This window comes from Musa acuminata, chromosome BXJ3-5 (assembly GCF_036884655.1).
Source record: "Musa acuminata AAA Group cultivar baxijiao chromosome BXJ3-5, Cavendish_Baxijiao_AAA, whole genome shotgun sequence".
NCBI classification, from domain to species: domain Eukaryota; kingdom Viridiplantae; phylum Streptophyta; class Magnoliopsida; order Zingiberales; family Musaceae; genus Musa; species Musa acuminata.
Window position 1 is genome coordinate 37,612,083 of NC_088353.1, and position 27,426 is coordinate 37,639,508.

Below are 27,426 nucleotides of genomic sequence, written 5' to 3' on the forward strand. Positions count from 1 at the left end.
GACATGTCATGTCTCCATCTGCCCAAGGCTGACACATGTCAGACGACCCTCCTCTGTCCCATCGCCGTCTTTAACGACCGTCAAATGTCTACCTTTCCTTCCAACGTCCGGAGCATATCGCCGTCAGTTCCGTCACACACGAACAGTTCCTGGGGCCTTTAAACGAGGGGCAAAAGCGGGTTTTCATGACGAAATTGACGGTTCCCGGCCGGTCTTTTCTGACGGCGTCAGTCCGCGGTTCTTCTTATTCCTCTAGTCGCTAACCGGCCGGTCTTCTCATTGTCGTCGATGGGGGAGAGGAGAAGAATGTGTCGCTTGATGTCTCGACGAACACCAACCCGCCCTCTTCCTTCAAATCTCCTCACGCCTGCTCGCTTCGGGTTCTGAAGCCGGACGTGTCGTTCCCCGCGTTCCATGTCCCCAGCGTCGCTTTTCTTCTGTTGCCGGGTTCGGTATGCCGCATGAACCGGAGTCGCCGCCGCTGGAACACGAAGGAGAGGGAGAGTCGCAGAAGCCACAGCTGCCGCGGCAACAGAGCCTGCTGTCACCGCCTCACAAGGTCGCCCGCCTCTCATCGGATGAAGCAGGTACTGCTTCGGTCCTTCTTCACCCTTTACTCTGATGGAGGGGTTGTTTCTGAGATGGTGGATGTCATGGTGTTGTTGGAAGCGATGGTGACCATGGCGGCGCCTTCGCCATTGATGCTGGGTTTGGGGCTCGGGCTGGGAACAGGACCGGGAGCTTCCAAACCGGTCTTCACCTTTATGCAGCTGCAGGAGCTGGAGCACCAGGCCCTCATCTACAAGTACATGGCCGCCGGCCTCCCCGTCCCCGTCCACCTCGTCCTGCCTATCTGGAAGAGCGTCGCCGCTTCCTCCTTCGGCGCCTACCACTATCCATCCTGTTGTGCCCCATTCTGCTCTCCATCCTTTACGTCCGGTGTTTGGGGTTCTGGGTTTAGGCGACTAATCTGTGGTATTGGTTCGAGGCATGCAGTGATGGGCTACGGGAGCTTGTGCTTGGATTATCGCAACAGCATGGAGCCGGAGCCCGGGCGGTGCCGGAGGACCGACGGCAAGAAGTGGCGGTGCTCCAGAGACGTCGTCCCCGACCAGAAGTACTGCGAGCGCCACATGCACCGCGGCCGCAACCGTTCAAGAAAGCCCGTGGAAGCAGCCGCGACCTCCGCCGCCGCCGCTTCGACGCCACCCAGTTGTCCATCTCGATCCCGGCTGGTGGGCGGTTTCTGCCGCCCACCAACGCCGCCAGCGGCAGCAGCGGAACCGTGACGCTTGTCCGCGGACGCCTTTTCTTTTTTCCTTTCTGCGATCTTTAGTGTATTGTGTAGTCTCAGTGAGATTTGGCTGTCGGAGAAGAGAGAGACCTAAGGAGGGTTGACATAGGAAGGCAGGGCCCACGAGCTTTGCTCCGCCGAAAGCTCCCACGAGAGATGCGGTTCAGGTTCAGCCATTCCTTTGCTTCTGAGGTGGTCGAACGTGGCAGAGACAGTGGAGCGAGTGGTAGAACTGCCTCTGTGTCCTCATGGCCACAACGGTCAGTGAGAGACAGGTCAGTGTTTTGGTCTGCCATGGTAAATCGATTCCCAGCTCTGACGCACGTCCAGTGCAGCCTTTGCTTTGTATTTGAATTTGGCCCGTACTGACAGCCTTGGATACGACGGACTCCGCAGAGGGCGCACTGCGTGCATGAGGCACTGTTCTGTGGTTGCTGCGCGTTTCACCAATCCAAAACGGTAGATGCTTCTTTGTGGGCGACGGCACTCACCCATTGTTGACGCTCCTCTCTCTCACTCTCTCTCTTCCGACCGCCGTTTGACGTACAGCATTGAAGAAAGATGCCCCCCATCATCACCTTTTCATGCTCCTCTACGCTCTCCTCCTCACTCAGGAGTATTGAAGAAGCTTGATGGCTCCCATTCATCTTCCCCCAGACGAACCATCTACTTCACTTGATGAGATAAGAAACCTCACGGCAAGTGAGATTTTCTCGAGAGTCACGATTAAAACAAAGAAAGTTGAGGATTTTCTTTTCTTTTTTTGATTCAGTGAAGCTATTTGATCGTAGAAATCAAAGTAACTCATGTTTGAAAGATATGTTTGAGCTTGCTTTTATTTCTTAGTGAACTATATATAAACCATTATCAGAATCAAAATTTTCACGCCAAACTATGAGCCATTATCATCTAAAATTCACGCTTAATCAAGGCAAACCTTGGATTGGTTTAATGTTTCTTTTGGTATCATCTTGCAAAATGAATATTGTTTAAACCTCTGATGTAAAGAACAAAGTGATCAAAATAGAAAACCTCTCTTTGTGGAGGTTTTGTTAGAGCTAGCGCCAGAAAATTTACCACAAGGTAATTTTGGTAACACAACAAAGATAATAAAGCGAAAAGATAAAAGCGACAAGAACACCAGATTTACGTGGTTCGGTTAATTAACTTTGACCTACATCCACGGACGAAAGAGGAGCAAATCACTACTATGAAAAGATACTATTACAAATGCCTTAGGAAGATGTTCATAAGTCATAAAACATCCGAAAATACTAAACAAGAAAAAACCCAAAGTATAAGTCCAAACTAAGAAATGAGTGTGGACTTAAACCAAAGTAAATACTTAGGTTTTCTTGTGGTGTATCTGACTTCAAAGCCCAGACCCTTATTTATAGTTCCAATACGAGATAACAAGCCTGGTTTTCCCGATGTGGGACTATGGGACTTGCCAACCTAATAAATCTCCACATTGGCATGTCCTAACAAAACTTGCTCCACCTTCTTCATAACAACCCCAACGGGCAATCACTAACAATGAACACCAACCAAGTCCAAGCACTGCTTGAACTTGTAAACCGGAAGAGGCTTCGTAAGCATATCAGCTGAATTGTCCTTCGTATGAATTTTCTGAACAAGGACCTTTCCCTCAGCAATAGTATCCCATTTGCATCCAACAATTTTCTTACCCGAAGGCGGCTTCACAAGATCTCAAGTTCTATTCCGATAGAGAGACTCAATTTCTTCATTCATCGCAATCAACCACTTAGCGGAATTATCACAAGAAACTGCATCTGAGTAGGAAGTAGGCTCACCAACTTCACTTGTCTCTTCTGCAATAGACAAAGCATATACAACCAAATTTGCATATCTTTGTGGTGGTCGAATATCTCTTCGTGGTCTATCCTTGGCTATGGAATATTGCTCTTCCTCTGGATCATCTGCGTCAGTAGACTCGGGACCACCTACTGGCATTCTTTGAGTAGAAGAGTTCGACTTAAAAGAATCTGAACTACCAATCTCAAGCTCCACCTGCTTCTGCGCACTATCATTTGCACAACTAGCCTCTTTGGAAGATAACATAGATAATTCATCAAAAGTAACATCTCTACTGATTATAAATTTTGGGGATTTGGGATCAGAACACCATAATCTATATCCTTTCACCCTAGAAGCATATCCAAGGAAAATGCACTTTTTAGCCTGAGGCTCTAATTTTCCTTCATTTACATGCATGTATGTTGGACACCCAAAAATTTTTAAATCAGAGTAATCAGTAGAAGTACCTGACCAAACTTCCTCCGGAGTTTTAAAGTCAAGTGCTGCAGAAGGAGCGCGGTTGACAACGTAACAGGCCATATTAATTGTCTCTGCCCAAAAGTCCTTTGTCAACCCTGCATTTGAGATCATACACCTTGCTCTCTCCAAGAATGTTCTGTTCATATGTTCGGCCACACCATTTTGCTGAGGCGTCATCCTAACAGTGCGATGCCGAACGATTCCTTCATTTTTGCAGAATTCTTCAAAGTCACCTTCACAAAATTTCATGCCATTATCTGTTCGAAGCCGCTTAATATGTTTACCTGTTTGTTTCTCAATCAAAGCCTTCCATTGTTTAAAGGTTAGAAAAACATTATTTTTATGCTTCAAAAAATAAACCCAAACTTTCCTGGAATAATTATCAATGAAAGTCAACATATACCAGGCACCACCCTTAGACTAAACATGAGCTGGACCCCAAAGGTCTGAATGAATATAGTCAAGAGTACCTTTCGTTTTATGAACTACCAGAGAAGTGAAGCTGACTCTTTTCTGCTTTCCAAAAATGTAGTGTTCACAAAAGTCTAGTGGCCTAGTACTCTGTTCGCAAAGTAGACCAATGGCCTAGTACTCTGTCCGCAAAGTAGACCCCTTTTGCTCAATATGCTTAAACCTTTTTCGCTCATATGACCCAAACGCATATGCCATAATTTGGTGATGTCAGAATCAGACATTGATGATGACGAAACTACAACCGAACTTGTGACAGTAGTTCCCTACAGAATATACAAGCTACCAGACCCACAAGCTTTCATAACAACAAGAGCACTTCTAGAAACTTTCATAACTCTACCTTCAGCTGTGTATTTACACCCAAGGGCCTCTAGGGTAACTAAAGAGATGAGATTCTTTTTTAAATCAGGAACATGTCTAACATTAGTGAGCGTCCTCACAATACCATCATGCATTTTAATTCAGATTGTACCTCTACCAACAACATCATATGCGGCATTATTGCCCATCAAAACAATTCCACCATTATAAGATTCATATGTGGAAAACAAACCCTATTGAGACACATGTGATAAGAACAACCTGAATCTAAAATCAATTCATTTTTAGACCTTGTCCTGTCATCAATAGCAGAGAAAATATTTCCAACATTCTCATCAGTTGCTACACTAACTTCAGCGGAATCAATAGTTTTCTCAATAAATTTTTTCTTTTGCTTTAATTTATTTTTAAATTTAAAGCAATCAGATTTAATGTGCCCCATTTTATGACAATATCTGCATTCCAAATTTCTATGTCTGGATTTAGATCTAGATTTAGATCTACTACTGTCAAATTCTCTTTTATCCATTCTCCCCCTAACAACCTAACAAAGTCTTATCCTCATTATCAATTTTTGCATATATATTCTCCAAATCCATAACCAAAGAATCAAACTTATCAAGATGCGAGAGTATAGATGTACATTCAATCATCCGAAGTATATACAGACTCTGCTTCAAGTAGAGACGATTCTCCACTGTCCTCTTCATGTATAAGGCTTTAAACTTGTCCCACATGCTCTTAACCGTAGTATCCGTAGCTACCTCTCGTAAAACCTCGATGCTTGATCGGGCCTTCTTATCCATACCCGCAAGCTCTTCTTTTGACATATCATCTGGAATGCTCTCGAAGTTAACATTTCTGTTGAATTTCTCGACAACAATGTTTGTTATTGTCATCGTTGCCAAAAGATCCCAAAACTAAGCTCTGATACAAGTTTGTTAGAGCTAGCATCAGGAAATTTACCACAAGGTAATTTTGGCAACACAACAAAGACAATAAAGCGAAAAGAACACTAGATTTACGTGGTTCGGTCAAGTAACTTTGATCTACATCCACGGACGAAAGAGGAGCAAATCAGACCCTTATTTATAGTTCCAATACGAGATAACAAGCCTGGTTTTCCGACGTGGGACTTGCCAAACTAACAGGTTTTCATGCAAAATTGAACCGTAAGAAAATATTTACATATTTAAGGGTTGCTATGTTTATATACTTATGACATGCAATGAAGACAGTTTTTGCTGAGTGAAAATTAGATGTCTGAAATCGGAATTCTAGAAAAACAAAAAAGGATGCATTTATCTAGGAAATACTTTATCTTAAATGTTCTAATTCATCAGTTAAATCCATCAAAAATAAATTGAAGACAGTCAAACCCTTCGAATATTGGATTGACCGTCAAACATATTTTTCGCTATAGGTTGGGATGGTCAGTAATAGACCCACCAAAATCATATAGATAGATGTTTGAGAGCATTGAAAGACAGCATAAAGGAATGAGATTAACTCTTCATCATGATTTCTACTATTACTGGCAAGCGAAACTTGTAAATCAAAGGTGTCTTTCGGGTGCCTTTATTCCTGTCATCTTTGTCGATCTCTGTAGCCGTTTCAATGCTCACATTATATTATTTCAAAAAGAAGGGCGAAAAAACGAGACTTCCATTTGTTAATACAATTGGGTATTTTATCGAAAAAAATTATAATATTGATTTTTTACCCATTCGTTTTTTACTTGTGAGCACCTCTTCTTTTTCAATTTGAATGAAAATATCCTCATATTTTTGCCCAAATGACCTGATCATAGATATTATTTTAAAATATTTAATTTTTATAATTAATTGTCATATAAATATAAATAAATAAATATATATATATATATATATATATATATATATATAGCATGGGCAACCCCACAGCACGAGAGAAAGTGAGGTACGTCGACCGCAAATGGTCAACTGACCCGTGAAGGTATGCCAAACTGCGCTCAAAATTCGATCTCGCACTCCTCCCTGTCTCGCTCTTTAGATCCTCACTTTCCTCAGTCTTCCGGTGCGCACTTATCCTCGCGGCAAATCTCTCGCGTCCCCTCTCCCCACCATACGACACACCATCCCCCACCGATTCAACCTCTGTGACGTCTTCTCCTGCAGCTCCCTTCCCCCCTCGAAAAAGTCATGGCCACCATCCATCAGCAGCAGCCATTAACCAACCACCATCCCCGGAACATCGTCACGTTAATTATGAATCTGGTGGCTCTCGTTGCATGCACACGCACAGACATCATCCCATGTTGACATGCATACTATCCATCCCATATATCACTCTCTCCGTAACTCTCTATCCCTTGATCCATCTGTCCATCTATCTATCTATCTATATATAAATGGATGCTCTCTTCTTCTTCTGCAGCGAATCTGTTGCACCAGGCTCTTTTGATGAATCTTCGCCAGGTCTCACAAACCCTGCAACAACAATGGCCTCCACGCCTTCTTCTCCGAAAGAGCACCATTTCGTGGACATCCATCCCGTGCTGAGTGACGACAACGATAACCTGAACAGGCTCAGAGATCGCCAATCTTCCGATGCGACCGTCAATTTCCGAACAGGCGGGGACGGTGAGGGAACGGAAAGGAGGCTACAGCGTAATGTGTGGACGTTTAGCCGGCAGATCCCCCTGGAGAGTGGCATCGGTGTGTTCGACGTGGAGAAGAAGGGATCAGTCGAGGGTGAAAGCAGCGGCAATGCCAGAGGGAAGAGCCTGGGAGGCGTAGGCGCCACCGGCAGCGATGCCGGCCACAGAAAGGGATACTTCGACATGTTCCGGACGAAGTCCGCGCTCGGCGCAAAGCAGAACTCCTCGATACCATCGTGGAAGGAGAATGAACCCGACCCGGACAACGCTGAAGGTGTCGCCGGATCGGCCGGAGCCGACGACAGAGTCAACAAGAGCGTGCCCGCCGGAAGATACTTCGCCGCACTTCGAGGGCCAGAGCTGGACCAAGTCAGGGTGAGCGAGATCGAACCCGAAAATGGTGCAGTTCTAATACCGATCGCCTTACCAGTGCGCGTATTGGAGATGATTTCTATCTCTTGCAGGAGTACGAGGACATCCTCCTCCCGAAGGACGAGGTGTGGCCGTTCCTCCTCCGCTTTCCGGTCGGGTGCTTCGGTATCTGCCTTGGCCTCGGGAGCCAGGCCATCCTATGGGGAGCCCTCTCGTCGAGCCCTGCCATGGCCTTCCTCCGTGTCTCCCCCATCATCAATCTCGCCCTGTGGCTCCTCGCGCTCGCTATCCTCGTCTCCGTCTCCGTCGCCTACACCCTCAAGTGCGTCTTCTACTTCGAGGCCATCCGCCGCGAGTACTTTCATCCGGTCCGGGTGAACTTCTTCTTTGCGCCGTGGATCGCCTGCATGTTTCTGGCCATCGGGGTCCCGCCGAGGTGGGCGCCAAGGCATCTCCACCCGGCCATCTGGTGCGCCTTCATCGCGCCCGTGTTCGTCCTCGAGCTCAAGGTCTACGGGCAATGGCTATCCGGTGGGAAGCGCCGGCTGTGCAAGGTGGCCAACCCGTCGTCCCACCTCTCCGTGGTCGGCAACTTCGTCGGGGCCATCCTGGCGGCCAAGGTGGGGTGGGGGGAGGCCGGCAAGTTCCTGTGGGCGATCGGGCTGGCGCACTACCTCTGCTTGTTCGTGACACTGTACCAGAGGCTGACCACCAGCCAGGCCCTGCCCAAGGAGCTGCACCCCGTGTACTCCATGTTCATAGCGACGCCGTCGGCGGCGAGCATCGGGTGGCACGCCATCTACGGGGAGTTCGACGCCGTATCGAGGACCTTCTACTTCATCGCGCTCTTTCTCTACTGCTCGCTCGTTGTGCGCATCAATTTCTTTAGAGGATTCAAGTAAGGAAGGGCGGAGCAATTCTCGGTCTCTGATCCGCTCAATCATAAGACCATAAGTGGTAATATTGATGGTGGTTTCTGTGTTGAAGGTTCTCGGTGGCATGGTGGTCGTACACGTTTCCGATGACGACGGCTTCGCTGGCCGCCATCAGGTACGCGGAAGAGGTCACTTGCTTCTTCAGCAAAGGCCTGGCACTGAGCCTTTCGCTCATGTCCACCGCCATTGTGTCGCTGATGCTGGTGTCGACACTCCTCCACGCATTTGTCTGGCGCTCCCTGTTCCCCAACGACCTCGCCATTGCCATCACCAAGGATAGGAGCGACGGAGCGAAGACGCCGGACAAGGAGAAGAAGACTTCCAAGAAGAATTACGACCTCAAACGCTGGGCGAAGCAGTCCTCCCTTTCGCTTGTTTCCTCCATCAGGAGAGGCCACTCCGGAGACAAGGATTTGAAATAGCTGTTCATTGCATGCATTTAGGGACAAAAATTGATTCGGTACTCAAATTGATTTTTTTGTCGAATTTGTTTTTTTTTTTTCATTTTTTGTTGTTGTTTTCTTTGGAGGTGAGGGAAGTTTGATAATAAAATTGTGATCCAGAGATGTTCTCCTGAACTTGAAACAACGAGAATGATTACTTAATGTCTACAATATAGCCTGCAAATAAAACAGAGACCACGAACACGTTGCCCCCCTGGTGTTAAACTCGTCATAGCCTACAAGAGACGCAAGCATATTGCAGAGAGCCAAAAGTCTTGTGTGTTTTGCACCTTTAGCTGTAAAATACGACATCTACTAGAAAACCATGGTCCCAATGATACACAGATAATGTTAAATGGTTCTGTGAATCCTCCAACAGATGATGGTGGTCAATGATGTTGACAAGTGTAACAATCGTCTCCTATTTGTTTCCTTTTTCGTGTAATTGTCGTATCGTGTAATAGATCACAAGACACAAGTCCATTTCCCATTGGACACCAGCAACTCGGTCAAAGGGGAGAGGAACAGAGAACCAAAACGAAAGCTCTAAAGATAACAATCAACTTTACATGCTACTGCCAGGAACAGGTTTGAATTTGTTGAGCTAACTGAGCTCATCCTCGGCTTGGAGGTTTTGAAGAGTACTCTTGGCGTAGATAGTAATAGCTGCAGTCGCTGCTGCTGCAATGCAGAAGCCAATTATATCGTAGAGAACCTGCTGCACTGAAAGGAAACCACCAGTGTTGGTTGCATCTGCTAAGCTCCGAAGCACCCTCCCACTGCTCTCGCAGGTACGTCATACAACAACGAGAATGAAATAAGGTTAGCTGTTGCGTTGGAGATACAGTTTTTTTTCTTTTTTACTCTGTGAAATCACATCAATAATCATAAATTTCAAGAACACAGAAACAAAAGCAGCCTAGTAGTTCCAAGACAAGAAAAAAAATAAAAAAAATATGCATGCTGTCTACATTATTTTCAAGTTTTTGTACATTTTTGTTTTTTACAAGATATAAAAAAGAAAAAGGTAACACCATGCATGCTGTCTACATTATTTTCAAGTTTTTGTACATTTTTGTTTTTTACAAGATATAAAAAAGAAAAGGGTAACACCATACATGCATGCCCCATAGGATGTTTGGAATTCACCAAATCATTAAATTATGATAACATTTTTAATCTAAGGAAACTTGCAGACTGTTCTATTTAAAAGTTTCAAGTGGTAACAAATTATAATCACACTTCCCTTTCTGGTGCAAAAGCTACATGGATTCAATCTGTGCCAACAATGTGTAATCAACATGTCAGATTGATTGACATGAGGTAAATGATCCTAATTGCATTAAGACAGGAGTAACTATAGTATTCATTCGACTGAGCCAAGCCGATCTAATTATCAAACAGGTTAAATGGGTCAGATTGGAGTGCCTGTGTCAGGCCAATTCTTTAATTCTTGAGATGATAATTAAAAGAAACTAGTTTGAGTTGACACCTCATTCAAGAACAAGCATCTCAATCTGACACAAAAATGACATGGACAACCAATGTTCTCAAAAGTCGATCAAATTTCCAATATAGCCGTCCAATAAATTGGACCAAACAACCCAGAACTTATTCCAACCTTGTTCGACAGGTTAATTTGACTCGAAACTGGTAACAAACTTGATCCTGCACATATGATTACCCAGCTTCCTTTTAAAAGTTAAATATATTCATTTAACATCCAAATAGGAAAAATAGAGTAAACTAAATCATCAGTAACAAGTAAACCTTGAAACACAAGCTAATCAGCATGAAACAGCTCAAAAGTAATATCTTATACTACAACATCATGAAGAAATATATGTGAACTTGATAAAAGTACCTAGTCTAAAATCAAACTAAAAATATAGACTGCTAAAGACATGCTAAGAACCACAACAATCGCGCTATATAACAGGCACCAAGTGATAAAATAGATCAAACAAGACGGAAGTATATAAAAGTGATTACTAAATGACAACTGAAAATTTTAAGGAAGGATAAAGAACACTTAATGAGAAGGTCTCCACAATGCGAGACAGAAAATTTGCTTTTCTGTCAGGCATGCCTTCAAAGAAGGTAGTAAGAAAGTTTGATTGGCTGCAATGTCAGATGAAAAGAAGAGATGCAGAGAAAATACAGGACATAGGAAGAGACTTGCCATAGATAGGAAACACTGTTGCACGGAAGCAATAACTTCATAGTTGATATGTTTGGCTGTCACAGCCAATTTATTCTGATAACTAGTTCCACGTTAATTAATAGTTAACCCTATCACATGCATATTGCATATTCTTAGAGCATTTGATATTTTAAATTGTGCATTATAACAGCACAAAACTTGTGATGTGTCACCTAGCAGGTAGGACAAGTCTCTGATATTCTGATATCTCACTAACAAATACTTGTTTAACCAAACATATCCAGTCCAACAAGTGATAAGTAACTTCATCATAAGAAAAAGCTCATATAACTAGCAAGGATATTCAAGGATGTTCCTTTATGTACAAGATACAGTAGTATGGAAAGCAAATAATCATATGGCCCCAAAAGAAATATAAACCATAGCAAAGATCTTATAAAATGTAAATATACACCTGCAAAAGCAACAGACTTTGTAGAAAATTTTGCAGGCTCGAAGTTATAAGCATCATGTTAATATTCAACATTTATTTACATAATATGGTTGACCAAAAGTATGCATAACATGACTCGAAAAAACTCAGACTGGGAAAGGAAACCTAGTGTTTTACAAGTGGCATTCATCAGATGTCAGCCATCTCAGTCAAGTGGGCTGATGCTGGCCACTGCAAATTTAGGCAAAGTGTGCAAGTTGGCGGGTAAGAATTCTTTCTTGTTATAATTGCAGGTCCTATAGACTATAGTGATGTTTTGCTCTTAATAAGCTATTATAAAATTTATCTTCATCCAAATATTCCATAAGTGATCTGCTACCAATTTAGCAAGATAGTTTAGATTAAGTTTCCAATCTTCTAATTATAAACTTCAGCTGTCAGTTGTCTCCAAAAATCAACAGATGAAATATACAAATATACTCAGTCTGGTAGTGGATGTTCAGATAAAATTACTATATGCACAATTGTCCGTTTAGCATTTTTAACATAACAAACATTATTTATCAATGGAAGTAACCTTCTGTTTGACATGACTGTGGAACATCAATATATCCAATACCTTATTCTAAATCATAGAGGCAAAATTCTCAAACTGAAGGATTAGTTGTATAAGTAAAAAGAGGACCAAAATTGCTGTTTTCAGATGTTGGCACCAGGATTCGTTTAGCTCATCAAAACAACTAAATTGTACGGTGATAACAGCTTCGAGCAGGTCATACTATGTTGAGTATCTTGAGTAAACAAATTTAAATATATTCATAATAGATCTCCAGCATGCAATGAAAAGAATGGAAATCCAACTGAAATCAAGAAACACCAAACATGTGCCATCATAGAACTATCTTGAAGTATATGAATCTAGTATATATGCATTTAGATGAACCACTGAAAAGAAAGCTATTTGAGTCAACAAAGGGTAACAAAGGCTGGTAAAATGCTGTAGCAATAAAATGAAACTCATCTCTGGTAAATGTAGTCTACAAAAAACAGCTCTTTGAAAATAAAACTTAAAGTAACCCGTAACTTAAACATAAGTACTATACCAACCTGTAAATTGTAATAAAGACCTCGTGTACGGTTCCTATAAGTGAACCTGATATATATGGACCATATTTAACATTTGTTGCAACAGCTGCATAGTTAAAGATAATATATGGAAATGGTGAAATCCTGAGTAAAATAACAGCTCGGAATTGATGAAACCAATCTCCTTCACCAGCTAATCTTACAATAGCTGCTTTCTTGGGCCATTTCTCCAACCATCTCTACAAAATAAGGTATGGAGTTATAAAGAAGAATTTTAAGCTTTATAAGTAGATGGACATAAAAGAACCAGAAGTAGAGACTAACATGTATATTGTCACGAAAGAATGATCCAACAAAAAAGGGCAGCGACATGCCTATACAACTCGCTGATATAATTAACAGAAAGCCATAACCATAGCCAAATGTCATCCCCGCTATCCACATACAAGGTGATGAAGGTAACAACATACTCGGAAACAATGCAATACAAGAAAAAAGTAACAGTCCAAGGACCGATGTGCTGAATGTGGCTCTCTCCCAGTCCAAAATTGGTACAACCACCTGCAAGAAGAATAAATCTATTAATTTAAAACAGAAAGAACTAGAAGAAGAAGGCTAAAAGTTGGAAACATACTCTTCTATGACACAAAAAAAGAGTATTCATCTTATATTTCATTTTGAGAAACATATATTAGCACATATTTAATTGGCAATGCAAGTTAAATTTTGCTATAGGTTCTATGATAAGCATCTTAAAGATGCATAGACTTCTACATCACAGAACAAAATATTATGATTTCGAAAGCAATGTGGTCTGCCAGTAGCCTCATGTGTAGCTTTTCTGTTGCCTTGGGTTTTAGTAGCTTGAAGAAATCTAGGTGTAGAATATATGGAAAGTTTAGAATCAGTAACCAGATTTCTTACTTCAACTGGGTACTTTAGCTGACTTTTGGTTCTTAGTCGAAGTGCAAAGGATTTAATAACAATCAAATAACAGGGGAACTGGTCGAAATGAAACACATTAAAATGAAGTTAGCAATTGAACGAATAATCTAAATTCAATGATCAGTGTAAATTATCATCCTTAACTATCTTAACCACAAGCATCTGCATCATGTCATATTTTTTAGTAATTTTAGCACCTTGAGAATAAAAATTTCTTTTTCACTAAAATCAATCTCTTTTGTCTTTTATTAACTAATCAACATAGGTAATATGAACACAATAAACTATATATCTGATTACCCAAACAGATAGAAAGAAATAGAGGGAACCTTTTTGATGATCAAAGGGCCAGCAAAGATGACGAGAGGCACCGCGGCCGCGCACAATAAAACGCACAAGAGAGCCACCCTGACCCACCACCAAAGAGAACTACGCTTGGTGGAACAGCATTGGGGCTCGCCATCACCCAACCTCACGTAATCCCCATTCACCTCCCCCGCCCCCGACTTCGTCTCCAGATCCACGATGCCCTCGACATCCTGAGCCCGGTAGGTCATCGCGCCGCGAATCGTTCAACCGATCATCCGAGTAACGGAAGAAACCTCGTAACGGACCCGCAGATTGCCCCAAAGAAAGAGGTAGAAACCGATCCAGACGGCTGACTCCCCCGAAAAGAACCGGATGGTGGGGATGGAGACGCTTGAAGGGGAGAAGGGGCCGGCTCCGCTCCTGGATTCCCGCTCGCGGAAGCGTAAAGACTTCAAGTAATCGATCGAAAGCCCTAACAATTTGGGCGAAGAGGAGCGGAGCTCCTTTTCTTTCTATTCTTCACCTTCGGGACGCTCACGAAGCCCAATTGCTAAAGCCGTTGCCCAATACACTATTGATAGGAAAGTATGAAGAGAGAGAGAGAGAGAGAGAGGGGAAGGGGGCGGTGGGGTGCGTTTGGACGGGTAGACGTCCTTCTTGAAGAACGGACAACGACATACCCCAAAAAGAACCACGGACACCAGCAGTGGGGCCCGCGCTTGTGACGCGATCGGGAGTTGGTCGTTGCTGGGACTCGGTGGATTCTTTTGGTGAAGTTCATGAGTCGATGTAGTTTTTAGGGTTAGGGACCCGCAGAGAGGTGACGGAGAGAAAGCTTTGGTGACTCGTTATTGTGCTCGTTGGTCACCCGCGTCAAACACTGGCTGAAAACAATGGACCCCATATCTGGGAAGAGTTCTCATCTTATAATGAAAAAGAAAAAAACAATGAGGGCATTTAGGGAAGATGATAATAAAATTTACATTTATTTTAAAATATTAATTGTTTTTAATAATGGAATATAAAAGAAATTAGTATTGGCAACTCCTTTTGTTATTCATAATCCTATTTTAAGAATTATAATAATCCTAAAATACCCATTTGTAAATGTATATAAATGTCTTTTTCTTTTTTTTCTTCTCTTCCTATCTTATCTACCCATATCCAGAAGTATGATTGAGAAATTAAGCGTGAGATAAAAAATATATTATCAAGAAAAATCTAAAAAATAAAATTATTGAATCGCCGGTGGTGGTGGAGGGCGCGGATGGGTGGGGCGGTGGCGGTGCGACGTGGGACCGCCACGCGTCCGTTGGCAGGAGTTTGTTTAGACTTGTGCAAACGAACGATGGAAGAGTTCTTTTTATTGCCCCCAATAAGAACATTAAGAAACATGCTATCGGCATGTGTCGTGGTGACGGATAATTCTAAACGTCCGCGGCCAGCAAGATCAAAATGGCCTCCGCGTGGCTCACAAGTTTGATGTGGGGGCCACCTGAAATCAGCAACTTCCTGTGAATGAACGGCTGAGGACGCGTGTATCGATTTGGGCCCGGCGCGCTCGTAGTGCAGCGCCCTTGGTTGACAAATGGACTCGCTAAATTTCAAGTTGAATTGGTTGTTCCCACCGTTTCAAAGCTGTAGAAGGTGAGGAATTGTTGGCGTCACTCGAGACGATCTTTTTATCTTTCAAAACAAAATGTCAGTCTTTAGTCGTAGAGATAGAGTTGACAAAGATGATATTACTATTCTCATACAACGTTCTATTTTATGATTTTTCATAAAGGATTCTCTTTTTCTTAAGCTTGATGTGACGAAATTGATTCCAACTATCGCAAAAATGAGACCTCAACATCAATACGTGAAATTTTAACATGATATTTAACAAATAATTCTTAAAGAATAATGAATGCTTCAGATCATACATAAAGTAACCATCCAAAGAATTATTATGTTTGACAAAAAAAACAAAGGTCAATATCAATAAACTTCATATGCCGGGCCTCCACCTCCAACCAAAAGGAACCTCCGGTTTAACGCGTGGTGGAATCTTTTTATCCACATAACTGAGCAACTCACAAAATTCTTCTGTATAATCCAAATCCTTGTTTGCTGGTGAAATTATTGCTGTGACCTGTTACCCATTGCTGTGTCAGTCTGCTGTTTCTGCAGTTGGTAGAGAGGCGTATGTGGAAGTTGCTGCTTCGGCTGAGGTTGAAACATCTGAGAATTAGCTGATGTTTGCCGGTGCAAGTCATTCGAAGGATGAGCATCAGCCAGCCCGGTAGCAGCAAGTTTCAGACGCTGGACTTCACCAGTCAGAGCCTCGTTTAGAGCTGCACAATGGCACAACAACATAATTCACTGCATTATGACTAAGGTAAATTGAATCATATAATAATATCAGCGCTAAGAAGTTAGCAGCAAGCAAACTCATCACATCGGTTTATCAGGACTGGAACGCATATGCATCAGGTAAGTAATGCGGCATTCATAGAATGAGTACTTTGCTAACTAATTAGAAGTTAGCATATATCAGATTCGACATTAATTTAACCTAAAACTAAGATTGTTGAATTGCGAGCCAAATTCAATATATGAATTATTATATCAACTAATTCATTTTTAAAATTTTAGCTTGTTGAATTGTGGGTCAAACCTAATATATATACTTATAATTTTTATATTTTTTATCAATATGAGACTATTCTCTTAATCCTCTTTCAATTTTTACCTTTCTGAATATCTCATAACATCTCCTCTATTTATGTGTGATTCAATTGTTTTGTTTATTGGTAAGGGTAGATCAAAGTTCAAACTATGCTTAGACTTTTCTTTTATTTACTTGGCTGCTATTCTCTCATTCCTTTATCAATCTTCGCTTATCAATCTTTATCTTGTGTTTTTCTAGTTTTAATTTGAAATTTAAATCCAGCAATAACAAAAAAAATGTAATGGCATTAGGAAAACATGTTACATAAACAAAACCTAGAATCTCATGTTAGGAGATGGCATCTGAACAAAGACCCTAAGAGCATTACTGCCCCCTCATAAAAGAAAGCTGGGAATTGCTCCTAGATATATGAACCTTAGTACAACACAATTTCTTTAAAATTAGCCAGAGATAGAGCAATACAGAACAGCAGAAAATAATTTAGGGAGGCTTGATGTGTATTTGGCTTGGTCTTCAATAGTAAGGACAAGTTTTTCTATAACTAATAGATTTAATCTTAGAATATGAATTGACTTCATTGTTTTTCAATTTAATTGGAAGATAATACTTTGAGTGTAAGTCTAATGAGGAACATTGGGTTGGTTGCTCTATTTCACAATTTCACTTCTACCCCACAAACATTCAGTAGACAAGAGAAATAATAATAATAATTTTCTGCTAGTAGACTGCTGATGATGTTGGAAACAGAATCTCAAATATACAAACAAATATATATATTCAAGAACCAATGAGAACACCCAGTCCATTTCTCATAAGCATGGGTTTGGCTATAGACAACTCAAATCAACAATTTTCTTCATCACCCTCCAAATTTGGTCCCGAATCTGCTTCTAGATATCCAATCCTGGTTTATACAAATCAGGAAGGTTTGGAATTATAAAGAACCACACCCACTACTATCCTTAGTTTATACCATGTCAGTGAAGTTACTTGTAAATTTAGATTGGTGTGTAGTCACTGCATACAAGGACATGTACTACACTGTTCCCATGAATTCAGCCTTTCTATTGCAGCACACCTCAGCTATCACATACTACCCCTTCTGGAATCATAACTATCTAGTGATACCACGAGAGCCATCAATCCTTAAACTGGATGTTTTTGACATAGGAACAAGTTACAGTCCTCATGTATCTTCATGTGTGACATGTAGAAACTAATTAAGCAGAAAATATAATAAAAAAAAACTCAAAACCAGCATATTTTGCAGTTCTAAGATGGGGAAATTTTCGAGAATCAATTTATTTAAGAAAAAACACAGGGTCTTATGAATTAGAAATAAAGGTTAGGAAAGAAAGTGACTTGGTTTCTTCTCTATTTGATCAGACATACATGCACAGTGTCCAGAAACTAAAGTTCGGGGAATAGTTTACCTAACTGAGGAAGGCCAAATTATTTTGTAAAAGAATATTTCAGAAAGGTGCCCTCTGTCTATTCTATAGGCCACTTCAATTGGTAATTTCATCTAAATTATGATTGGTTTTATTGCTACTATTTCAAGAACTGCCTATTCTACAATTGGTAAATTCAGATAAATTATCATTGGTTTTATTGCTAGTATTTCAAGAACTGCCTATTCTACAGGTCGCTTGAATTAGCAAGTTCATCTAAATTATCATTGGTTTTATTGCTACTATTTCCAGAATCACTCGGGTGATTCATGAATCTAACAGACAACATAATATCATTACAAGTTACCACAACAGGGACAGGAAAGCCAAAATTATCTTTCTGTAGAAGATATATATCCTTCTTTAGTTAACAAGAGACTTGTGTGGCCTCAGGACCAATGCACTGAATATATAACCCAACATTTTAAAGCATTGTGTTTATACATCTTGGAATTTGATGCATTCATGGGGACCAACATATAAGCCATCATTTGGATGCTCATAACAAGTCACCTACCAGAACAAACACAGTAGCATAAACTTTGTGGGATTGGTCCTAGGAACTGGCTCCAATTAAAAGACCACGGGCTTACATGAACATAAGGAAGTTTCCAACTACATGTTGTCCATTTACAAGATGCAAACTATGGCAGCTCTTTGCTAAAGCAAATATCTATCCAAGTGTAACAACAAATGCCAAAGACAAACTACTCAAGTTATAGCACTTACCATCTCTCAGTTGTGCCTGTTGTTCCATAGCTTGAAGACGAAACATCAACTCATTGTTCTGGTTAGCAAGGCCTGCTGAGTCTCTCTGCAGACAAAAAGAAAGGAACTCTAGAAAATGAATAAATATCTTCAAGATGGGTCGAATCACATTCATGTCAGCTATAGCTCTGTTTCAAGACACTGAGAACTGAGAAACATAATCCATATCTCACTTGCAACAAAGTCAGCTGTGCTGACAATGTGGTAGTCTGTGTCTGCAATGCCTGCACTTTGTGTTCCAACTCTGCGATATACTTCATCCTCCGCTCCTTAGAACGTGCAGCAGACTGCCGGTTGGCTAATATCCTGAGATTAAGAGACCAAGTCAGCCAGATATCACATAAATAGAAGATTTCTTCAATTATGAACACAAACATAAACCTTTTGACACGTTTGGGATCAGTCATTGCCATCTCAATGAGCTTTCCATTCTCCATGATCTTCTTCATCTCAGCCCCAGTAAACTGGCCATTGCCAAACTCTAAGCTGAAGGTGTTTGGAGCCCCGTCCCATGAATTGGCTTTAGAACTCTGCGCTGCTAGTATTCCAGGAGAAGGCAGCAGCTTCGGCGGCGGCGCCTCGTAATTGAGCTTCCCCGTGAAACGGTCCATGGAAAGACTCCTGCAGTGACTGAAGTTCGCCATATCAGGATTGACCTCAGAACTTGGTTTCATCCCTTCCTTCCTCGATGAATCGTTGGCGCACAACACTGTACTACTACCACCGACATGTCTCTTAGAATTGCTATCTGCTTCGTTCTCGCTACTGCCAGCGACACTGGTCTTGGATCCACTCTCTCTGCTGTTCAGATCCTCGTGATTGTCCTCGGAGGAAGTTAGCGCATCGAAGCCTTGCAAATTCATATAAGCGCTGAACAAGTCGCTACCCGTGACGCCATCGGCGCCCAATCCACGGTCCCATTGGCTCTCCCCCTTCGTTCCCGCCGCCGGCGGCCTGGCAGAGATCACGAACCCCGCGGAGTGGGGAGCGGCACCCGCAGCCTGGACGGGCAGTGATGACGGTAAGAAGGCGAACGGGACATCGCTCTGGGAGTGCCGGTGATCCTTGCGAGGTGGAAGGCCATCTCTGGCGGGGGTAACGCCGGCGGGGTCCTTGGGAGGAAGCGGCGGGGAGCGGGAGACGGAGGCGTCGTGGTCATCCACGGAGACGGAGTCGGATAGGGAGCCGGTCGGCGAGGAGTCGGCGCGATAGGACTGTGGCGACAGGGAGCAGAACGCCGGCTGGGAGAGGGAGCGGGAGTGGAGAGAACAGGCAGGGGGCAACCGATGGGCCGTCGTCGGCAGCGAGGGAGACGCCGGAGGGAAGCCGGGGTACGGCCCCTTCGTCATCGAAGGCAGTTGTTTGGAGATGGAGGGGAACGCATTCCCCTGGAATTGCTGCATCGGATCATTCCCAGTTTTCTCCATGCCATTCATCGCAACCGAGCCCAATAAGAAGGGCGAGGAGGAGACACAACACAGTCGTCGATTTGGACAAGAACAGTGGCGATATAAGAGAGAGAGAGAGAGAGAGAAAGGCGCTTTTGGAAGCTCACAAATGCGAGGCTACCCAGTGTGACCGTGTGGGGCCCAGGGGCATCGTGTCATCGTGCGCGCGCTCTAGCAGCGTTGATTACGTTTCCAAGTACGTAAAAGGGCACAAAGGGAAGGTAATGATCGCGCGTGTTTCCATACCGGTGTTCGGGAGGCCCGCGGTCTCCCCCCTTCGTTTGGAGGTCTCCGCCGATCCATAGCGTTGCCTTTGCCCGTGGGGGTGCGTGGAATTATTGCAAGAGGCGCACGAACCAATGGAGATCCGATACGGCGTGGAGTCGCGCTCACGTCGCTCGACGTGCGGCTGCCTCTGGAGTCCGTTCTTGAGAGCATTGTTATCGTCACATCATAGAAGCCTTCTTAAACGGACGCGCCAACCAAAACAACGTGGGGTCGCGTCAACATGCGATACCACGAGGCGGACGAGAGCAGCACTCGTGAAGCCGTATAAGGCTCGTCGTTACAAACATACAGTCTTTGGTATTATACTCTCGATGGTGTCAGCATCTCTTCATTTCTGGTCCCCTGGGAGACACGATGATTCAATTACAGTCACAATCATTTTTCAGAGGATTGATGCCATTGTCATAATCCATTAACTAATGAGTTTTGCTGATAAATAATTTGCAGAAAATTAACAAAAAGAATATTGCATTTGTTCATTGCAATCATGTCCAACTATTTTATCAATTATATCGAGAATCAAAGCGGTTGACATCTGAAAATACTTAAATTCTAATAAACAGGGGATATTTAAAACACACTTCAAAAGGAATGACAACAAGCATTTCAATTGAGCTTGTACATGTTGTTGCTTAAAACAATCAGCACTACCAGCTTTAACTTGGGATCTGAAACACGTTGGTAACTCGTTACAATTGTGGTCTTTCCCATTAATCCGATGCCGTCTTCCTTTTCTTTGTCTCGTTCTCTATTCCAACTTTCCTTTTCTTAGCCTGGCGTCGCTCCCTCTTCAGTCCCTTAACGTCACTTGATAGTGTAATACCACCAACCTTGAGCAACAAAACATAGCCGTTATTGAGGATACTATCTTAAAACCCAATAGAACCAAGAAGGAGAAGACCCTAACCTTTTGGTCTGGAATGTAGATCTTCCCTATCGTACCCTGCAGTACATCACTGCTTACGTTTTTAATCTGCAAGAAGAATATTACAATCAGTCTTGAAAAAGTGAGGTATATGGACAACCAAGAATTTATCAAGAGTTCAAATAGTATATCTAGTCTTATTGGCAACCATTTGATGCCATCTGGACAAGAAAAAAATATATAATATATGAAATTACAGATACAGTATTCACAGCATCACTTGACAACATAATAGCAGCTATGGACTAAATTAGCAGTAGCACATACCTTCTTTTTAGGTTGCTCAGAAGTGGTCTTCATTGCCTCTTTCTTTAAGCTGTCATTAGGAAGCCGATGCCGCCGAACCACCAAGTCCATGGATGGTCCAACTTCAACCAGTTCCATCCTAGGAATTGCCGTGCCGGATCTTTTCAAACGGAGAGCACAGTGGGTTAAAAACACTGTACTTGAAGAGAGAGCCGTGCATACAAATACACGATCTATGCCAGCAAGATTTAAATTTTCCACAACCTGCACTAGCGAGAATGATAAACTCCCTTTAGTGCTTCAGCACAAATACACGATAGACAATGTTTCAGGAAACTAACCTCTCCTCTGAAAAGATCAAGCAAAACTTCCTTCAAGTGCTTCAACTCTTCAACGCTTTCAAAACCTTCTCCTATAAAAGCAAAGAATGGCTTCGATCCAATCCGCGGAGTTAATTTCTTGTCATACTCAAAAGATTCTATTGGTCTGAAGTTCTCCACTCCCACTTCAACAAGATCGTAAATATGATGATCAAACATCCGCCCCAAAACAAGATTGTTTGGTCTTTTCTTGGAATGAGAACCGAACTGCAGAACCAAATGATACAAGCTATCTTCAATGATTGAAATAACAAGATTAACTAAGATGATCCACGTGCAACATGTTACACTCCATTCCTTGATTAGTATTAGTCACTAGGAAACACAAAAAGAGCATCACAAGCAAATTCACACCCTGTACTATTCCTCAAATTGACATTTATCAATGCAAGGAAATGCAGATGAGTTAGATATAATGGGGTAAACTTGATTTGCTAATCTGTGATACAAGAGGTAAAAAAGAGATGACAATATTGGCAAAAAAATTTATAGAATTATGTCATGGATGCTAAACTTGATACTAAAGACATACCAAGTTCTTGAAGAATATATCCAGCAATACTTCACCCAAAATAAGCAAGCACTTCCTTAATAAGACTATCATAACTATGCTCATTTTATTGAGGAATGCAAATTTAAGACATATAACAGGACAATAGAACATGAAACAACCAAACAAACAGTAGAACCACGGCCAAGAGACATGACAGAAAATTTCATGCCGGAGTCTTTGAACATTGAACTACATCTATCAATCATTTACAACCAAATTACAAATAAAACATCAAGGAAGGGTTTTTTTTTTACTCACCACAAAAAGACTGCAGTCAGTTTTAAGGGAGAAAAATTCCAGAGAAGTCTCGCCGCCACTCTCAAAAGGCCTTATGTTTTCATTCTTCTTCGTGTACTTCACAGCGTTATCTCTCTTCAAATGATAAATTTGAGTAAGCACCGTGTTCAACACATCACTCGTCTTTGTGCCATGAAGTATCAGTGTTTTCTTGCCATTCTCAACCTACAGAAACACAAGTAATAACTCCTCACATATCATGTTCTCCGAGTCGACTCACCTGAAAGTTAAACAGTATCTAAATGGCTTGCTCACAAATTTCGGAGCGCGCTTTTCGATCTCACGTTTAGCTCGATGCGTCTTGGGGGTTTTGATTTTTAGCATCGTCGGCTGCTACCAAGAACATGCAAAGATGTAATCAACAAATTGCTAAAGAATAAGACAGAAGTGAGTTAATAGCGCCTATGAATGACCCAATCAAAGCAAAAAACAAAGATCTCAGTCCAAGCAAGCGGAGGAATGGAAAAAACCTTACCAGACAGCGATCGGGAACCTCTGCTATCCGCTGGGGTTGGAAAGGAGAAGAGGTTGCAGAGGAGCGGTCGAGGAATCGGTGAGAAGGGTTATCGAGTTTTAGGGTTTTTTCAAGGGTCCAAATCCGACGGTGGATATCTGTTCGGATGGAATCAGACGGAATTCGATCCGATCCATCAACAACGCATGCTTCAGATATGATGGTAATCCAACGGCCACGATCATGAGGCCCATTAAAACCCTAATTCTCCAAACTATCCGATGGCGTCTCTTTAAATAGCCTCCCCCACATTCAGTTTCGCAATTGTCTCCCACGCCTCCGCCTCCTCCTCCTCCTCCTCCTCCTCCTCTTGAGGTGAGGTCGTCCTCCATTTCTCCACTTATTCTCTCTTGTTGGGGTTCTAAATGATGAGCACTTCTGGGAAGGATGCATCCAATTCGCTAGATTGGGTGCGATGATCTTTACTTTCGATCGAATAGGAAGATCTGATAGATCCCTTCTATGTGCTTTCTTTTTTCTTTCGCTTAATTTTAGTTTATGGATTGCTTAGGCTTTTCTTGGTGACAGCGAAGTTGTGGATGATGAGACCATGAATGCAATACAGTTATCCCTGTCTGATGCATTACTATGGGTGCTGAAAGCAGTCGATCTGATGCATCCTTGCTGTTATCTTATGCTTCAATTTCTATTTCTTCTAGGTTTTGATTTCCGTCTCTGCTCTTTGGTTTCTGGTACAAGAGTCTTCCACAGATTGTTGTGGACGGGATTCAAATCCAGTTCATGTCTTTCTAATGTATCATAGTGATGCATTAGATGCCTGTTGCCGATGATGCCAACCTTCATTACCGAAAGCAAGTTCTTCCACTTGTACTATGTGGAAAATTTTAAGAACTAGGACGGTCTGAGGCATAGGCTTTGAGAATGATTCATATGGCGATCATTTCGTTTTCTTAATTACAATTAGCATAATATTGTAATTAAGAGAACTAAAGCTAAACCTTGTTTTTTTCATAAGATTGAATCGGATTTTTAACGTAATACCAAAAGTTTTGAAGTCATAATACAGTATATATGTATGTACGTATGTATTGAAGAATTGTTTAATTTTATAACATAGTAAAGAATTGGTATCTTGAAATGTTAATACTGTTCGAGTTAGTAGCAACATTTAAGTATTTTGAATGTAACATTTAGGTCAAATACGATTTGACAAAAAAATTATTAAGTAAATTTTTATTTAAGCAAATATACTAAAAATAAAATATACAGAATTAAAATATACTAAAAACAAGAATTTATTTAAGTAATTTCTATTTTAGAATATAGTAAATAGTCGAAATGAATTAGATTTAACTAAATCAACGGTACGATAATGGTATAATATGTTGTCATTGAGCTTTTAGTAGTTTATAATATTCTCAGCATCTAAATAAAAAATCGTAATATTATTAGAAAATCCTGTGATGAACCAAACAAAAATAGGAAAAGTACCATTGGAGTTTGTGAGGAAAAAAGACATGGAAGTGTTTTCAGAGAAATAATCATTCTTTTTTTGCTACGTTTAAATAAAATAGGCATTTTTTAGACCTGGTATTTTAAGTGAAATTATGTATGATATCAAGCTATAATATCTCAAACTGATTAGTTAATTATACCCATGAAGTTTTATATTAGATATTGCTGGTATTCGTTAAATCTATATCATTACAAGACTATTTTTTAATAATATTATTTTCGGAGTTCTACTTCACTTGGATCAGATTCAAAATTATAGATCGTGTATACCAAGCATTTGAGCCTTGTTTACACGGTGCCTGTTCTTGATCCAAGGTAGGCTTGCCCAGTTCTTGATTTTGGCCCGGAAGATATCATTCTTTAGTAACATTATAAAAATTTTGATTCGGTGATCATTAATTGGAGTGGCGATGGGTATCCCCATAGATCTCTTTGGAGAGACGTGTTTGGTTCGATGAACTTCTATGATACGTTAGTCCCCTCATCGAATGAATGATACGTTAGTCCTTCGCCTCGTACTGATACGTTAGTCCCCTCATCGAATGAATGACTGGTGCCAGAAATTTGTCGTAGGTGAACGATGGTTGACATAACTCATCAATAGGATGTTGCAGATGGTGATACTATTTGCACATGCCATGCCACAGCCTTCTTCGGTGGCCAGTTACTTTTGACGCAGTCTTGATACTGGTATCATCTGTCACGATAACATGTCGTGTTTCCAAGGTAAGCAGCGGTTGCTTGCATTATTAACTCGTTCCGACAACAGGCTCAAGTCACCAGTCTTTTCCAACCCACAAAAGAGAAGAATCTGAATTAGGCACTTTGCCACCAGATAATCTACCTTTATTATATGGAGTGGTGAATCTTTCACCGTTCGTCCGACTCAATATCGGAGCCTTGGGGACTTCGATGGGAAGTATTTCTCATGGGGTATACCTCGAACGATGCAGGAGGAAGGAGAGGTATCCTGCAGATCATACATTTACTTAGTTATTTGCTTGTGATTACGGAGCATCACTCACTCTTCTTATTTGTATTTATGTATATGTATTCATGGCTTGCTTTGCGGGGTTTCCGTTGTCATATCGATAGCATGCACATGGGTTCGTTAACTATGATTAACATCTATACTTTAAAAAATAGTAATTTGAAAGTAAAACATTTAATCATAATTCTCTTTTGTTAATTTTGTCGAAAAAAAATCTCGCATGTTTCATATAAAAGGGTATGAATGAAAAAGATAAAAAAATAATTTTACTATATATTAATTTTATATAATTTTTTTTCCTCGCTTGAAGGCTTTCACATGCTTTTCTCCCTGTTCCTGGGTGAAGGAGAGAGCTGGTTCGGTGTTACTTCTGCAGTTGCTAATGGTGGTCATGACTGAGCCTGATGTGTTGATTGTACCCTTCTCATTGTCCTTATCCAAGAGTAACTCTTGCTATAGCTCTTGCAGTCGATCTTGCATTGCGGAGGATGACTTTTTGTTAGACCCCAAGCCAACTGCTGCTACTATAGTTGCTGGCGGAGGCAGCGACGACGATGACGTGAGATGTTGTATCGCATCGCTCCACTCGATTGTGGTCACAATCGAGCCTGACGCGTCGATCGCATCGTCCTTGTCCAAGAGTAGCTATCGCTCCAGCTCCTACAGTCATCTCGAAGGACGTCATGTTGTCAAACCCCAAGCTAGTCGTTGCCATTGTAGTTGTTAGCAGAGGTAATGTCATTGACGTGAGCTGTTGCATCGTGTCGCTCCACTCGGCGATGTTCACGATCGAGCTTGACGTGTTGACTGCATCCTCTTCATCATCCTTCTCCAAGAGTAGTTGTCGCTCCAGCTCGTACAACCGATCCTGCATCACAGAGGATGATATGTTATTGAATCCCAAGCCAGTCGCTGCCACCGTAGCTACTAGAGGAGGCAGTGACGGTGATGTGAGCTGCTACATCGCATTGCTCCACTCGATGGTGGTCATGGTCAAGCTTGACTCGTTGATTGCGTCCTCCTCGTTGTCCTCATCCAAGCTCATCCAAGAATAGCTGTCGCTCCAAGTAGGATTGATGATTATAATCGTTTGTGTTTTGATTGAAGTAGTTTAAGTTTTAATTAAGTTGATTTTGAGTTTAATCATGTCAACTTAATTAAGGATCTATTGGGCCTAAATTCGGATCGAATTGGGCTTATTAGAAGGCTAATTTAGTGACCTGAAATTGCGTCAGACGGTGATACCACCAAACCAAGCGATGGAATCGCTTGTGAGTTGGAAAGTACGGAGTGTACGTCTTCGGAAGACTCAACGATGGTATCGCCAATGTAAGGTGATAGTACCGTCCAGACTGGTAATCGTATCGTTATAACATAATCTTCTAAGTTATGTCAGGTAATTGTATCGCTAGTGCTCAGTGTGGTAGGCGATGGTATTGCCTAGCATTAGCAATAGTACCGCTAGTACCTCAAAAAATCGGGAATGTAAATTTTTGACTTTATTTTTTAAGTCATTTGGGGTCTATAAATACTCCACTCATTTTTTGCTATCTTACTCATTTTTGCTTGAGATAACAAGAAAAGAGTATGAAAATTTTATGATTTTAAGTGTATAAACTCTGTTGACAATGTTGAGTCCCTTTCTCTTTAAATTTCGAAGTAAGTCTAAGAGAGGTGTGAGGATTACTTGTAAAAGAAAGTTA

General features: G+C 41.7%; 4 protein-coding genes, 1 long non-coding RNA gene, 2 other non-coding genes and 1 pseudogene across 8 annotated transcripts; 5 read left to right on the forward strand and 3 right to left on the reverse strand.

Moving 5' to 3' along the window:
* Positions 1-287: 287 nt before the first annotated feature.
* LOC103985941 (growth-regulating factor 10-like) lies at positions 288-1,644 on the forward strand (annotated as a pseudogene).
* Positions 1,645-6,866: 5,222 nt separating this feature from the next.
* On the forward strand, positions 6,867-8,790 carry LOC103985940 (guard cell S-type anion channel SLAC1-like). Its single transcript, XM_009403794.3, has 3 exons — positions 6,867-7,400; positions 7,490-8,295; positions 8,385-8,790. Exons 1-3 carry the CDS (start codon positions 6,867-6,869, stop codon positions 8,752-8,754), a joined length of 1,710 nt encoding a protein of 569 aa, XP_009402069.2. The 3' UTR covers positions 8,755-8,790.
* A 334-nt stretch (positions 8,791-9,124) lies between these two features.
* On the reverse strand, positions 9,125-14,299 carry LOC103985694 (uncharacterized). The gene is made up of 4 exons (XM_009403480.3): positions 13,733-14,299; positions 12,783-13,019; positions 12,480-12,697; positions 9,125-9,554 (listed from the first exon to the last, which is right to left on the reverse strand). The coding sequence occupies exons 1-4, from the start codon at positions 13,958-13,960 to the stop codon at positions 9,380-9,382; spliced, it is 858 nt and encodes a 285-aa protein (XP_009401755.2). The 5' UTR covers positions 13,961-14,299; the 3' UTR covers positions 9,125-9,379.
* Positions 14,300-15,607: 1,308 nt separating this feature from the next.
* Positions 15,608-20,121, reverse strand: LOC135638493 (bZIP transcription factor 29-like). Its single transcript, XM_065151609.1, has 4 exons — positions 18,987-20,121; positions 18,779-18,911; positions 18,567-18,651; positions 15,608-16,048 (listed from the first exon to the last, which is right to left on the reverse strand). The coding sequence occupies exons 1-4, from the start codon at positions 20,039-20,041 to the stop codon at positions 15,834-15,836; spliced, it is 1,488 nt and encodes a 495-aa protein (XP_065007681.1). The 5' UTR covers positions 20,042-20,121; the 3' UTR covers positions 15,608-15,833.
* Positions 20,122-20,792: 671 nt separating this feature from the next.
* On the reverse strand, positions 20,793-23,319 carry LOC103985692 (ribosome production factor 2 homolog). Of its 2 annotated transcripts, none has more exons than XM_009403476.3 (7): positions 23,218-23,319; positions 22,998-23,072; positions 22,704-22,907; positions 21,854-22,099; positions 21,534-21,776; positions 21,249-21,314; positions 20,793-21,171 (listed from the first exon to the last, which is right to left on the reverse strand). In XM_009403476.3, exons 2-7 carry the CDS (start codon positions 23,064-23,066, stop codon positions 21,052-21,054), a joined length of 948 nt encoding a protein of 315 aa, XP_009401751.2. In that variant the 5' UTR covers positions 23,067-23,072; positions 23,218-23,319; the 3' UTR covers positions 20,793-21,051. The 2 variants fall into 2 exon arrangements, with proteins under 2 accessions (XP_009401751.2, XP_009401752.2); XM_009403477.3 differs by having other exon boundaries at positions 22,998-23,075; positions 23,218-23,281.
* A 209-nt stretch (positions 23,320-23,528) lies between these two features.
* LOC135638596 (uncharacterized) lies at positions 23,529-23,839 on the forward strand. The gene is made up of 2 exons (XR_010496663.1): positions 23,529-23,666; positions 23,785-23,839. It is a non-coding gene; the product is annotated as an uncharacterized LOC135638596 (long non-coding RNA).
* LOC135639250 (small nucleolar RNA R38) lies at positions 23,788-23,877 on the forward strand. The gene has a single exon (XR_010496877.1). It is a non-coding gene; the product is annotated as a small nucleolar RNA R38 (small nucleolar RNA).
* A 162-nt stretch (positions 23,878-24,039) lies between these two features.
* Positions 24,040-24,125, forward strand: LOC135639259 (small nucleolar RNA snoR20a). Its single transcript, XR_010496885.1, has one exon. It is a non-coding gene; the product is annotated as a small nucleolar RNA snoR20a (small nucleolar RNA).
* The last annotated feature ends 3,301 nt before the right edge of the window (positions 24,126-27,426 follow it).

Bases quoted from the DNA above. Each gene is read 5' to 3' on its own strand.
- LOC103985692 (XM_009403476.3), bottom strand. From the start codon at position 23,066: ATGCTAAAAATCAAAACCCCCAAGACGCATCGAGCTAAACGTGAGATC. The intron at 22,908-22,997 runs GTGAGCAAGCCA...GTGTTTCTGTAG, and splicing joins AAAAGCGCGCTCCGAAATTT to GTTGAGAATGGCAAGAAAAC. The intron at 21,777-21,853 runs GTTAGTTTCCTG...TCGCTAGTGCAG, and splicing joins TTGATCTTTTCAGAGGAGAG to GTTGTGGAAAATTTAAATCT.
- LOC135638493 (XM_065151609.1), bottom strand. From the start codon at position 20,041: ATGAATGGCATGGAGAAAACTGGGAATGATCCGATGCAGCAATTCCAG. The intron at 18,652-18,778 runs GTGAGATATGGA...TTTTGTCTGCAG, and splicing joins CACAGCTGACTTTGTTGCAA to AGAGACTCAGCAGGCCTTGC. The intron at 16,049-18,566 runs GTAAGTGCTATA...GCCATTGTGCAG, and splicing joins ACAGGCACAACTGAGAGATG to CTCTAAACGAGGCTCTGACT.
- LOC103985940 (XM_009403794.3), top strand. From the start codon at position 6,867: ATGGCCTCCACGCCTTCTTCTCCGAAAGAGCACCATTTCGTGGACATC. The intron at 7,401-7,489 runs GTGAGCGAGATC...TATCTCTTGCAG, and splicing joins CAGAGCTGGACCAAGTCAGG to GAGTACGAGGACATCCTCCT. The intron at 8,296-8,384 runs GTAAGGAAGGGC...TCTGTGTTGAAG, and splicing joins AATTTCTTTAGAGGATTCAA to GTTCTCGGTGGCATGGTGGT.
- LOC103985694 (XM_009403480.3), bottom strand. From the start codon at position 13,960: ATGACCTACCGGGCTCAGGATGTCGAGGGCATCGTGGATCTGGAGACG. The intron at 12,698-12,782 runs GTTAGTCTCTAC...CTTATTTTGTAG, and splicing joins TCTTTCGTGACAATATACAT to AGATGGTTGGAGAAATGGCC. The intron at 9,555-12,479 runs GTTGGTATAGTA...CTGCGAGAGCAG, and splicing joins GTCTTTATTACAATTTACAG to TGGGAGGGTGCTTCGGAGCT.